Raw genomic sequence first — 13,185 nt, 5'->3', positions numbered from 1 at the left:
TCGTCGCGCCGTCTTATGTCATGGTTCCCGTTTTTTTTTGCTCGTCGCGTCGGCTCATGACATGGTTCCTGTTGTTTTTTTTTCCCGTTGTAATATGTACCTAGTCCAAGAATAAGTATGTAGTATTTTATGGGACTAGGTGTGTATTTTTAAATACTAGGAACAGGCATACCTAGTCCCAAATTTACCTAGTACAAAGTCAGAGACGCACTTTTTGTAAGTCAAAGGGGAGGGGTGTGAAGCTAAATGCAAGTTTGTGAGGTCACATATTACTCTCCAATATTCCTCGCCCACCATCTTGAAAAGGGCGGGCCTTTTTAAAGGAGTACAAATAGTTTTTATGGCTTTCACGCTGTATCAAACAAACTATGCGTCGCACAGAAAATTTGTTAAAATAATTATGATCTCAAATTGAATTATCTACAATTTTAATTCAATGTTTTTCTTGATTAACCCAAATTAAGAATTTTGAAGAAATTAGCTATGGAAATTAGATTAAAATTTGGGAAAAAAATCCATTATAGCTTTTTTAGCCATTTTACTGAAAAATGGCATCTGAACATTTTTATAGAGGACTTCTTAAGGAGTATGAACATTGAGCATGCGTAAGATTAGAAACCTTAGAAACTATAGAATAAATTGCTTGTCAGCTTATTTAACTTTGCTGCCTTCATTACATAAAAAAATCTAAACACCATAAATTCTATAAACGAGAAGTGACAGCTGTCAGACGCTGTGACAAGATATTTCATTAATTCTCTATGGTTATGTCATTTTGAGTTTGACCAATAAAAGATCAATGAACACTGAGCAGAAAGAAAGAATATCCCTAGTATTTTCTAGAATGAAGTAGAATTTATAAATTTATAAAAAATTGTTACAAGTACTATTTAAACACATAGTATAGGTTGAATTTTATTGCCCGTGTATTTAGAAATGACTAACGTATTTGGTTTGATCGTGTCCGGGCGGCTGGTGAGTAATTGAAGCGACTGTTTACAATTTTATAGCAATGTTATGAACGAACGAAGTCCGCACAAGACGCTATCATTGTGTGCTTGCAGGTGCAGACGGACTTCTCGCAGTTATCGGAGAATCGGTTCCTCACGACGATCCTGGACGTGGACTCAATCAACCATGCCGTAGTGTTCTTGACGGGGGTCGCGCCGCTGCCGGCCGGCACCGTCGCCATGGTGTACTGGAGCTGGCCCGACCCCTCCGCGCCGCCCAACTGGCAACTCCTCGGTCACATATCTAATGCTAAACCTTCGGCAATATTCAAGATATCCAATTTGAAAAAGCTGCACGAATTGTCCAGTATGTTTGTCACTATTTTGTAAATCTATCAGTAGTAATTAAATGGATGGATCCATTAAAATAATACTTCCCATGTAACAAATTTGTATATATTTCTGTATTTCAGATGATAACCAGTTCATGAGTGCATTTGGTCAGCAGCAGATCTGCCACAACGCACAGATCGGTATCTCCATTGAACCAGATACACATGTGCAATTGTTTGCTTCTTCTGTGGTATGTTCCATGTTTTCTTTCTCAATAAAAAAAAAATATCGACGGTCCCTACGTATAAAGCGACATGTCGAAAACGCAGGTTTACAGGAGAGTGTAATTAAGGTTCAAACCACTCTAGAAATAATTCTCTATACAATTCTAAGAATATTTTTTTTATAATGTTGTTATAGCTTTCGAAAGTTTGTACTAGTATTTTTAAATATTTTGATTTTTTTAATATTTACCAGAAAAACAGACAGATGACTGTTTCTACGTGAAAACGCAAATAAAAGCATGCCAGACAAGTCTGAGATACAACTTTATACATAGGAAACATGAAAACGGTTGATTGATATCTTACTCAGATTTTACATTAATGTCTTACTTTTGTAGGTTAGAAAAACAAAAACATTTTTTTGTGTACTTACTTATTATTTAAAGCGGAAAATATACTTTTTAGACGTGATGTTAAGTTAGACATGACCGCGTTCATGCGGAGTGGCGCGCTTTTTAAGACATCGTACAAAGCGATAAGTAGGAGATATCCGCATGTACGACACCTATTTCCTGTAATTGTTATACTTGTTCTCTTATACGAATGGTAAATCTAGTAAAATACATCATATTTAAAGAAAAATCTTATATAGGCATAAGCGTATGGACAATCTTAAGCAGAATATGCAATAAAAAAAAATTGCAATTTTTGACATGTCGCTTTATACGTAGGGACCGTCGATATATATGCTACTAGTTAATTTTGCTGATATAATAATTTGTGTCACAATCAACTGTGGGTAATGCTATTGTGCACTTTTGTTGCAGGCACAACAAACAAACTCTTATGTAACATTTGCTCAAAAAATGTTAGAGAATTTAGTTAATTTTGTGGCATCATTTTCGGTAACTCAAGACCAAATGACACCCACCCCTGGTGTGTCATACATACCCCTGAACACCCTTCACACCTGGTATCAGAACTTTGAGAGAAGACTGCAGCAGAATCCCAACTTCTGGAAAAACTAGCATTGTGTTGGTTTACCTGGTGGTATTGCTGATGTTGAGGATGTCATTAATTATAAATTATCTCAATTAATGCTTTGACCGACACCATGCATGTGACCATGCACACACAACTGTAATATCAATGAACATTTTACTCATAAGTAAGGAATCAATGCAGAGTAAATAAGTGTTGATGTTAATCGTAGTTACTGCACTGTGTTTTATGGAAAAAAAAATAAAAATGAATGAAGGCAGCTATGAGCTATGGTTAGTACTCATTCTGCACACAATAAATTTACCTGAATATATGTTTAAAGACAAGAGCGAATTTGTTCTAAATCTTAACCTAATGTTATAGTCATTTGTATGGCCTTCTGCTTATAAGTCAAACTGGTACGTAAAATAATTTAAAAAATCGTGTTAATTAGGAAAAATAATTGGAATGGCCAGTATATAATTTATATTATATAATTATTTGAATGTCAGCTTCAAAAGGTATTTTATAACATTAATAAAGCAAACAGCATGACGAAGATAACATATTCAACACTATCCATTTACATTTAGTATTGTCAATAAAAGTGATTTTGATAATAAATCCATAGCAATCAGTTGATTAATAGATACTCTTGACCGTGTGCATATGCTTCTGCAAAAATGACTCAAAGAAGTATTGTTTATCCAAAAATAATTTCAATGTCAATTGTCAATGTTATTACACATAAGAACTGTGTTGCTGTGAAAGTAATTAATATTTTGAAGGAAGAAATATATCAAGGTATTATAATTTTAGTAGTGTTATTATTAAGTGTGAAACATGCAAGAGTCAGTTTATTCATCTCCATCCCATAAACATACAAGAGTATATCAAATATTTATTATACAATAAGCGACACACATAGCAAAATTCAAATTCTTAGACAAGTCCAATGTAGTGTATGTTCAATGCATTTAGACAAAAGTTTTAATGTTTATTTAAATCCTTAGTCCAATAGATTTTGATTTTATTTGTATCAATAAAATTTATTCAGTTGTCTAAAATTATGCATATAGTAAGCCTATACTTGATAATGGCTGATGGTTTTATCAATTTTAAACATAGCATTTAATGAGTAATTTGTGACAACAATGCCCCATAGTCAACGAAGTACTCCATTATTGTCAATTATCAATTACCCATTTAGTATTGTAATGCTTTGTACTAAACCAAAACAATATGCATTTCATTAACTGCACCATATTGTTCACCAGACCAATATGAATTCGTTAATTTAATGTTGTTTATTGTGCTTAAGGACAAGTCTGCTTATGAATTTATATTTTTTATAATAAAAAAAATGATTTTAACTTATGATAGGGTGTTTTGATTTATATTTATCAGTTGTCAGGGTTCACAAACACTAATCTGCAAAACAGCATAAACAGCACTATCTCGTCTAGTGTAAGTGTATTGAAAAATAGAACTGTTTTAAACCTGGAGAGGAATGCCTGCCCGGGTCCACTAGAAAAATCATAAAATTACAATTTTCAAAAAGTGAAATGCTGTCAAAATAAAATTGGCTTATTAACAGGATACGAAAGTGAAGAAGGAAGCATTTCAATAAAAGGTCTAGATATTACTTTGTAACAACCTTGTATTTAACAAGAATAACAATGAGGTAACATAACAAACACCCTAGTTCTTAAACCTATCAAGAAGTTTAGTTTACGGTTACTAACTCATCAAGACATTCAATATAAATGTTACTCTAAGTCTAAATTAATCTAAATCTGAAAATTATCTTTTGCTTTTTAATTTATGTATAGGTAATATATGTACATATATATATTTTAAAATCTTTGCCAGTGGTCTAAAACCAATTATCTTATTATAATAAACAAATAAACTATTTTATTTCAAATGGTAGGTACTACTTTATGGTAACCAGTGATGGTAAAAAAAATAGTTATTCATTGAAAAAAGACCAAAAGGTTGTGAACCACTGGCTTACATTTGTAATTAAAAAAAGCGACCACTAATTTGTACTCAACACGTTACCAGCTGGGTAAGCTTGAGATTTATTTCTTTACAAAATCAACGAAAGAAACTTCAAGTACACTTGTAATATTATTAAAGAAAACTATAAATCTCCCATAATTAGTGACATTTTAAGTCTTATATCTCGAATACTATGCTGCTTGCAACTACGATAAAAACTTGGTGTAAAACATTCTCTTCGCCAACACCAAGAATGAGTATTAAGTGTTCCCTTTAACTTTAATACAAATTAATATAAGTTTCTAATATGCTTACGTAAATTGCAAATATTTGTCTTTGAGAATAATATTTATATTTGACGGCAAGCTTTCATTGCACTATGATAAATGTCACGTTTGTATATTATATATTCTTTCAGATGTTATGGGCACATAATATCGAATATGTAAGACAGCTGCCATAAAATTGGACTTGCCAATTCCTTTTTGAAAATCTTATCGAAGAAGAGATTCATCGCTTTACTTCTCATCATCACAAATATTACACTTAATTTAAATGGAAGCACAGATATTACACGACAGAAAACCTTCAACAAATTCGCAAATAAGTACCCTTAAATGTTGGTTAAACTGATGAGCTAATTTCATTTGAACCATCGCCAAAATTAATCAATTGTCCAAAAATTTTAAGCGATTGAAAGCACCTGTTACGCTTAAAGTGGTGCCGTTTTCAGTCAGACAAATTATAACTTTAAATCGAATCTTTAGAAACATTAGAATTGGTAGCTGCAGAACGCCGCTAACGATTTCAGTAAGTTGACACCTTTCATGGTACATGCTGTGGAGCACCAGTGCTCCCTATAGCACCAACACTTTCAATAAAATCATTTCTCATATCATATAGATCTTATTGAAAGGCTAATGTACCTATATAAGTAAATTACCTTATTGCAATAAAAGAGAGGGCATATTTGGCGATAAAGTATTATACTATATTATACTAAGTCTTGTTCATATTGTGTTATGCTTAAGCATATTATTAATACCTTGGATCATTTTCGCGTCTTCGTTTTTGGGCGACTGCGATAGTCAGTAGTTTAAATAAAATGAATCCTAAATTAGCATCGTCCTACAAGAGCCGCACGTCGCATGTGTGTTGAACCCGCACCGTGTTGCTCCCGTAGAAGGATGATGTATAAATAAATGTGGCACCAACACCCGATGTAATTTGCTTATGACCTTATTAAACTAACCTTTTTGGAATAATACTTTGAAATTGTTGAGGCTGACATGCTCAATTTGTTACGAGGTATATATTGGCACCTTCACGACATTCTTCACAGGTATGTACATTTTTGGCATATGTTTTTTTGCCGTCATTCATAGAGGCGCATACACATAGCAATGACTAAGTTACATGGTATTTTAAATTAAGTTTTTGGCTTCAGGTAAAATATTCTCGACACAAACAAAACTATGACATATTCTATGTAATAGACATCCTCGACAAAGGAAACATAGACAAGAAGGCCAAGTGGTACATTTCAACCACACCAGACAGTTTCTATTGAAGTTACAGGATCAACGAAACATCGGATGGATTCACCTCTTTACATACGTGCTTCATGGCCGAATCACAATTAAGCTACTTTCATGCGCGGGGTTCCCTTCCGGCTACACTTCAGTAAAATCTTACCTCATACTTTTACGGGTAACCTGAGATGGGACACTGCTCCGCTTCCTCAAGGAATACAAATGGAAAATGTGAAAGGGGCAAGCTTCGAAACGGGGGGAGCGAAGCACCGCCGGACTGGATCAGAGCGCGTCGGCGGCGTGCGGGGGGAGGTCGGGCGCCGCGAAGAACGGGTGGCGCAGCGCCTCCGCCGCCGTCGCGCGCCGCGCCGGCTGCGGCTCCAGCAGCCGCGCCGCCAGCGCGAACGCCGCGCCCGGGAACCCGCACGCCGCGCCCGCGCCGCTCCACCCGCCCGCCTACGTTATATTACACCAAGTATTGTAGTATACATGCATGCAAATTAAATGCAAATTCATGGTGCACAATTTAACTACAATGTAGTAATCGAATTAATACTTTCTATTTAATTCTAAGTAATTTTCTAAAAAAATCCTATTACTCGGTCACAGGGATTCCTCCGGTACGCGTTTATTATATTTTTATACTGTACTGGTAACGTTCGTACCGAAATGGAATCGTCCGGACAGAGGCACTGCTCGGCGGGCAGGTTGCAGCGCGCGCAGGGCGGCGCGGCGGCGGGCGGGGCGACGCCGCGCCGCCGCATGGCCAGCTTGCGCAGGCACAGCCCGCGCCGCCACGACGACGACACCACGCGACGACCTGGCGGATTACAGCGAACTTAACGAATAGTACTAAAGTTACGACATAAAATTGATAATCCACAAGATGAATCGATCAAACTAAGCGAACGAATCGGAACGCGGAAGGGGACCTAGCGCCTTGGCGGTGCGCTGCAGGGCGTCGGTGCCGATGAAGTCGGCGAGCTCGGCCAGCGCGGACATGTCGTCGGCGGCGCGGAAGAAGGGGTAGCGCGCCGTCAGCACGCTGGCCAGCACGACGCCGGCCGCCCACAGGTCCACGGCCGTGGTCTGGTGCGGGTACTTGAGCAGCACCTCGGGCGGGCGGAAGCCCTGCGTGCCGGCGCGCGGGGCCCGCGCCGCGCCGCGCCGCGCGCACGCCGCGCACACGCCGCCCGCGCCCGCGCACGCGCACGCGCCGCCGCCCGCCGCGCCGCTCGCAGGCACGCTCTACACGCACACATATTTCTCGTTACTATCCTTCCTACGATTATTATTTAAACATTTAACTCTGAAATTCTGAACTTCTTATGAGTCCCTTTATTCTTATGAATGGAATATCGATTATTAACTTATGAATTACCTTAGGTGTAACGGGCACGGGCGTGGCGCGGGCGCGCACGCTGAGATCGAGTGCCATGCGCTTGGCACCCGGCGCCGCGTCGTCCTACCGGGTGAAAGTTAATATTTTAAATGTTAAAATTACCTAAATAATTAATTACTCGTTCAAAAAATTAGAAAGGCGTACCTCCTCCCTGGGCCGCTTGCAGGCGCTGCTGGCGTGCGCGGGCGGCGGCGCGGCGGGCGGCGCGCACACGCGCTGCGCCAGGCCGAAGTCCACCAGCAGGTACCTGCCGGTGCAAGCCACGGCTACTCGCGCGTACCGAGCCCCATCCGGGCGTCAGCCGCGCATGGAGCTCGCACCCTTCCCATTTATGCCGGGCCGACCGTTCAGGCAACCGTCACCCGCTCTCTACATCGGGTTAGACTTTCGTACGAGATAGATGACGGAACTGCAGTGGCGTCTTGGCTTTAAAGTCACATTAAAAAATATCACATAAGAGCAATTTGAAGCCTAACTTGAGATAACTAAACATTCTTTTTATCCTTTGTTAAACTGCAGAGATTCATGAAAATTCGTAAAATGGAGGTGAACTTAACGTGAACCTTAATGTAAACAACTAAAATAAAATGTTGACTACCACTTCCTGGTGCTTAGACGGCCCGGCATATTGGAACTATACCCTTACTTTAATACATTAATACCCTACTCTATAATATATATTTTACATATTTGTGAATTGCGATAGTTGCTTCATATATTATGTCCCGTTAACAAACACAGGAAATAAGCAATTGAGGTGATTTTAAAAAAAATATATGTTGCAAACATAGATTAGTAAAGATTACTCACTCCTAAGAAGAAAATGTAACCAGTTTTGACAAATTTTCTGTCATCTAATTTCGTGTTTGAAAAATATTTAAAAAATGTAGTTTTTAGATCATTTATGAATGAAACGATATTTCTCCGCACTTTTTCTTCGATTTCGTGTCTTAACTGCATTTCTCTCGTGAATTACATCGTGACAGCTTTTTAATGGCTTCTTTCAATTACAAGGCGGTGACATATCTATACTTATCTATGGTTGCAAAGTAGACGTATGAGTGCTAGGCAAGTGACCTGCCGTTCTGGCGGTCGTAGAGGAAGTTGCTGGGCTTGACGTCGCGGTGGATGACGCCGAACGAGTGCACGTGGCGCAGCGCCGTCAGCAGCGCGCGCATGTAGCGCCGCAGCTCCGCCGCGTCCATCTCGCCCACGTACTCCTGCAACGCCACAGACATGCACTTCATTACCATCAGGCAGTGTAGGCGTAGCTAACTACAATTTGTAATCTGGTTACTAAAACAGATATTTGTTTAAACAAATATCTGTTTTAGTAACCAGATTTCTTTTCTTGGTCCTACTGTGGTCAGGGGCCCTGGGCGCAGGCCCCTTGAACCTGGAAGTTAAAGATGGAACAAATCACTTTAGTTTGGTGACATTTTCTCTAACTTCATTGTTAAAGTAATCTTAAATGCTATTGTAAAACACATACATAAGCCACTGCTAAAAAAATTGTAATTCTACTGAAAACATATCTATAAATATACAACTTACTGAGTCATATCCAATGCAGGCTATGGAAATGAAAACTTATGAATTATTATGCTTCATCTTACAAATAAGTTATAAGTTACATGAAATTTTAGGACTTATTTACATTGGGATGTTTGGTGCATTTGCATGCTAGTAAACACCCAGTAGTTTGAATTCTGAGTTCACAGCTGAAAGTCAACCTTTGACCTTAGCACCTTTGGCAAACAATGGTCAACCAAGTTTCCCTGAAAGTGGCAGCTCTCATCACCCTTGGCTAAAGCAGTTCCCTTGATTGAGTGGTCTACCTTCAGAATGACATTGTTGTGAACCAAATTGAACAGATTTCCTAGTGTTAACTAATTCTAATGTCTCTTTTTATTAATAGTCCAATCAAAGAGGTTTTACTTACTGAAAATTTTCTATGAGGTATATAGGGCATAATAAATACTATGGTATCAAAGTGACGAAGGCACAGATCCACTCCAATCACATTATTTTTGCCACTGTAAAAAAGTAAGTAATTTAGAAAGTATTTTGTTTTAATAGTTCAAATATCAACCATATCACCTTAATACAAATTAAGTGAGACCATTATAAACTTTAAACTATTTAACTATAAATCAAAGCTTACCCCATGTCCTGAAGGCATCGGAGCTCATGCTCTATCCTAGCAGGATGCGCAGTGGGCACCAGATGCTTTATAGCAAACCACCTCTTCTCAGTGTCTGGCAGGTTGGAGTGCTGGCGCAGGGAGCCTAGGTACACTGAGCTGAATGTCCCCTCCCCTATCTTACGATGGACCTCAAATATCTTATCCAGTTTTGGCAGCTTGTGAACCAATTCTTTGATTTGTTGCTCTAAAAATTTAAGAATTATCAAAATAACAAAGTACACAAATGTGCTGTAAATGTAATGCTCGACAGGGTGAAGTGTGCGTGTAGATATATGTGTGTAGCTGTGTGTGCACGCTAGCATTTGTCTTTGTGTTTTCATAGGTGTTTATATAATTTAATACATGTGACAGAATAGTAAACAATGATTTGATAAGATTACGATATAATTCTCAGTTAAACGATCATTGCATACATTGAACAGATATCAATAACTTATACCATACTTCGATCAAGGGAAATAAATAACCTAGAAATGATTCATAAAAATGTTATTGTTAAAAATGGTCCTCTTACTTTCCACTTCATCCTTATATAAGAGCGGGCCTTCCTTCTTCTTACTGGAGTCGTTCAACGCGTTCCTGTCCGCCTGCAAGTTCTGCAGGACTTCTTTATGGACTTTAGGCGCTTTGGCCTCAATTGCTCTAATTCTAGACATTACTGAGTATTTTTAACTAGAAAAATATATCTATATCATATTTTATAGAACAGTCTAAATTAATGTTTAAATTATTATCTTTATAGCTATAAAATGTCAAGACAATATAGAAATACAATTCAACATAAGTACGAAAAGACTGCTGAGATGAGAATAAAAACAATCGTATAAATTGACATTTTATCTGTCTGACAAACAATAAACATATCTGAGTCTGTGACACAGATTCACAGAACACCTATACTCCTTACTTAACGTAGCACAGATTCTGTAAATCTGTAATCTTAATAGTTACATACTTTTCGAGAATATCTATCCTTTATTGTATATGGTTATTTGTTGTCAACTTCATGGATTATTCAGGGTTGTAAGCAAAGAGTAAAATAATGTTGTAAGTAGTTGTTGGGTTGTAGTAATTTCTTGTTAATTGTCAATGATGATGAAATCCATAAGTTTATCGTATTTATATTAGACATCGTTGGTGTCGGACACATTAGTCGTAAAACAAGATGTTAAATCATATCGTTTGATGTCTCAGTTCAACTATCAGCTGTATTTTTTTAAACTGGCGGCCCTAGTTAGTACCTTTCAAACAAGTCTGAAGTCCTAATTTAACCTCAAAAATGAAATAAATATATTATTCTTATCTCGTTCCTTTCGCTTTTTGGACAAACCGGTCCTTTTATTTCAGTTTTAGAAAGTCAAAAAGGTGTAAAAAATGTTTTCAAGGAAAATAAAAACTGGAGTCGATTATTTTTATCTGGTTTGTATAAAATATAATTCTATCTTATTTATAATATTTATATTATACTGCATTGATTATTTAAGTACCAAGTATAAACTCATAATAATAATTATTAATAATCTTATGACATTAGGCCTCAATTAGGTAAAAGGGACTGAATGATATAAGACTCTAATAATGAATAAAACTAAAAATAAGGTGAAGATAACAGTGCAAGATAAGCGCAAAACTCTATTTGAGAAAAGCTATTCACTGTTTAACTGTCTATTTACAGAAACGAATTTAGTTAACTGAATGTTCCATTTTTGCATGTGACTATTTTTTAATATTATGTTGTTTGTTTTAGATTCGTGCCTCCTATGTCACAAAAGGCCCCAAGCCCGAGATCCCGAAAAATCCCTTGGCATCTGTATACTCCGGCAGCAGTCAGAAAGATAATGGAATAGTATATGACAAGAAACCTTTTAAAGTTACTCTGGAAGAGGGGAAAACCTACCATTGGTGCCTGTGTGGCCGCTCCAAGTCACAGCCCCTGTGTGATGGCACTCATAAGGATGTTTTTCTTAAAGTCACACAAAGGTAATGTTATTGTATTTACAGTACATTACATTGTAATAAAGATTACTATAAATAATTCTTGGTCTACTGAATAAAATTCAACTTTTTGCAACATTTTGCATCCTAAATGAAAATTCCATTAAATTTGATTCTGTAAGGAACTTATGTACCTCCACCCACAGACAGATGAAAATATTCCAAACTAAGAAGTTGAAGTGAATATCTCAATGTGTTACATGATTTATAAAAAATATTTCCTGAAGAATTTTTTTGTCTCATATGGCAAATTCACAAAAAGTGGGTGAAAGTCCAAGATTAGATCCCTTAGCCTGAGAAAATGTGTAAATTCAATTACAGTTTTCAGTCTTTTGGTCTCAAAGTTTGCGTACTTTATTATCTTTGTCAAGTGTGTTGGTGTACACTAAGTATCATAGTGTGGAGCTGTGATAGAAGAGTGACATTTCCATTTATTTATTTTTCAGACCTGTAAGATTCACAGTGGAAAAAACAAAAGATTACTGGCTATGTAACTGCAAACAGACAAAGAACAGACCATTCTGTGATGGGACACACAAACTCAAGGAGATACAAGAGGCAACTACCATTAAAGTGTAACAGCACAAAGTATATTTATTAATCATGAAATGATATTGTAATGATTCAATACTTCAAAATATAACAATTATATACAGGGTGTCCTATATGCAATACAATAAGCACAAAATTCATGTGGTATAAGGCATGAACAAGCTTATACCCAATCAGTTCTTACAAATAATCTTCCAATAGGAGTACAAACAACATTGTTTATATTACATGCTCTGGGACACTGTACTGTGTATAATGCAAATGTATATGTTAGTGAGTGTAGTCTTCATAAGTAGGTTTCTTTAAATAAGTCTATAATTTGAGTAAATAAACTTTAATCTTAATGCAAGTTTGTCCTCTGATTTGGTTATTAAAAATATATTTAATAACTAGTGGTGCCCGCGGCTTCGCCCGCATTTTAAAGATATAATATGACATACATAAAACAGAAAATTCGTACTTTCATTGGAATGACAATGGTGCCATCTGTCGAAATTTAGTCTTACCAACTCCCAAGCCTTCGTGGGCTCTTGGACAACAACTCTGCAAAAGATCATCACTTGATCAAATGCATAGCTTCCGATTCTATAAAATGTATATAGACAAATATTCATTTTTATATAAATAGATAGATGATCAACTAATGGATAAGTAAAGTAACTGTAGGTAAAATCGAAAATCGAATTTCAATCTTCTGTGTTGAAAGATCGATTCACTGAATCGATCCATTACTGGAGTCCGTTCTGGTGGAATTTCCGAGATAAAAACTATCCTATGTCCTTTCTCGGGTCTCAGACTGTCTTTGTACAAAATTCCATTCAAATCGGTTCAGTGGTGTAGACGTGAAGAAGAGACAGACAGAGTTAATTCCACATTTATAATATTAGTAAGGATTAGTAAGGAAGTAAGGATTTGCTGACGGATACATAATTTCAGTGCTTGTTTGATCCTGATAACCTTTTTTTTCGCTATCCTCGAAAAAATATCGAAGATAGAACGATTCTTA

The 13,185-nt window shown here is 37.0% G+C and overlaps 3 protein-coding genes across 3 annotated transcripts; 2 read left to right on the top strand and 1 right to left on the bottom strand.

Moving 5' to 3' along the window:
- The first annotated feature begins 761 nt into the window (after positions 1-761).
- LOC140747076 (protein OPI10 homolog) lies at positions 762-3,865 on the top strand. Its single transcript, XM_073079320.1, has 4 exons — positions 762-975; positions 1,065-1,317; positions 1,424-1,533; positions 2,335-3,865. The coding sequence occupies exons 1-4, from the start codon at positions 937-939 to the stop codon at positions 2,533-2,535; spliced, it is 603 nt and encodes a 200-aa protein (XP_072935421.1). The 5' UTR covers positions 762-936; the 3' UTR covers positions 2,536-3,865.
- A 1,426-nt stretch (positions 3,866-5,291) lies between these two features.
- Cdc7 (Cdc7 kinase) lies at positions 5,292-10,492 on the bottom strand. The gene is made up of 9 exons (XM_073079319.1): positions 10,147-10,492; positions 9,591-9,816; positions 9,369-9,462; positions 8,504-8,646; positions 7,571-7,673; positions 7,406-7,489; positions 6,957-7,272; positions 6,690-6,844; positions 5,292-6,480 (listed from the first exon to the last, which is right to left on the bottom strand). Exons 1-9 carry the CDS (start codon positions 10,286-10,288, stop codon positions 6,307-6,309), a joined length of 1,437 nt encoding a protein of 478 aa, XP_072935420.1. The 5' UTR covers positions 10,289-10,492; the 3' UTR covers positions 5,292-6,306.
- Positions 10,493-10,721: 229 nt separating this feature from the next.
- On the top strand, positions 10,722-12,528 carry LOC140747074 (uncharacterized). Its single transcript, XM_073079318.1, has 3 exons — positions 10,722-11,051; positions 11,380-11,612; positions 12,074-12,528. The coding sequence occupies exons 1-3, from the start codon at positions 11,007-11,009 to the stop codon at positions 12,204-12,206; spliced, it is 411 nt and encodes a 136-aa protein (XP_072935419.1). The 5' UTR covers positions 10,722-11,006; the 3' UTR covers positions 12,207-12,528.
- The last annotated feature ends 657 nt before the right edge of the window (positions 12,529-13,185 follow it).

This window comes from Epargyreus clarus, unplaced genomic scaffold (assembly GCF_041222505.1).
Source record: "Epargyreus clarus isolate Ecla_fem2 unplaced genomic scaffold, WU_Ecla_fem_2.2 ptg000014l, whole genome shotgun sequence".
In the NCBI taxonomy this organism is placed as follows: Eukaryota; Metazoa; Arthropoda; class Insecta; order Lepidoptera; family Hesperiidae; genus Epargyreus; species Epargyreus clarus.
Note: the sequence above shows the minus strand (reverse complement) of the source record. Positions and strands in the feature narration are given on the sequence as shown.

Excerpts from the sequence above, each read along its gene's own strand:
- LOC140747076 (XM_073079320.1), top strand. The coding sequence starts at position 937 with ATGACTAACGTATTTGGTTTGATCGTGTCCGGGCGGCTG. Across the intron at positions 976-1,064 it reads TGATCGTGTCCGGGCGGCTG|GTGCAGACGGACTTCTCGCA; the intron begins GTGAGTAATTGA and ends GTGTGCTTGCAG. Across the intron at positions 1,534-2,334 it reads AATTGTTTGCTTCTTCTGTG|GCACAACAAACAAACTCTTA; the intron begins GTATGTTCCATG and ends CTTTTGTTGCAG.
- LOC140747074 (XM_073079318.1), top strand. The coding sequence starts at position 11,007 with ATGTTTTCAAGGAAAATAAAAACTGGAGTCGATTATTTTTATCTG. Across the intron at positions 11,052-11,379 it reads GAGTCGATTATTTTTATCTG|ATTCGTGCCTCCTATGTCAC; the intron begins GTTTGTATAAAA and ends TGTTTGTTTTAG. Across the intron at positions 11,613-12,073 it reads TTTCTTAAAGTCACACAAAG|ACCTGTAAGATTCACAGTGG; the intron begins GTAATGTTATTG and ends TTTATTTTTCAG.
- Cdc7 (XM_073079319.1), bottom strand. The coding sequence starts at position 10,288 with ATGTCTAGAATTAGAGCAATTGAGGCCAAAGCGCCTAAAGTCCATAAA. Across the intron at positions 9,817-10,146 it reads ATATAAGGATGAAGTGGAAA|AGCAACAAATCAAAGAATTG; the intron begins GTAAGAGGACCA and ends TTAAATTTTTAG. Across the intron at positions 6,481-6,689 it reads GTCCGGACGATTCCATTTCG|GCGGGCGGGTGGAGCGGCGC; the intron begins GTACGAACGTTA and ends AATATAACGTAG.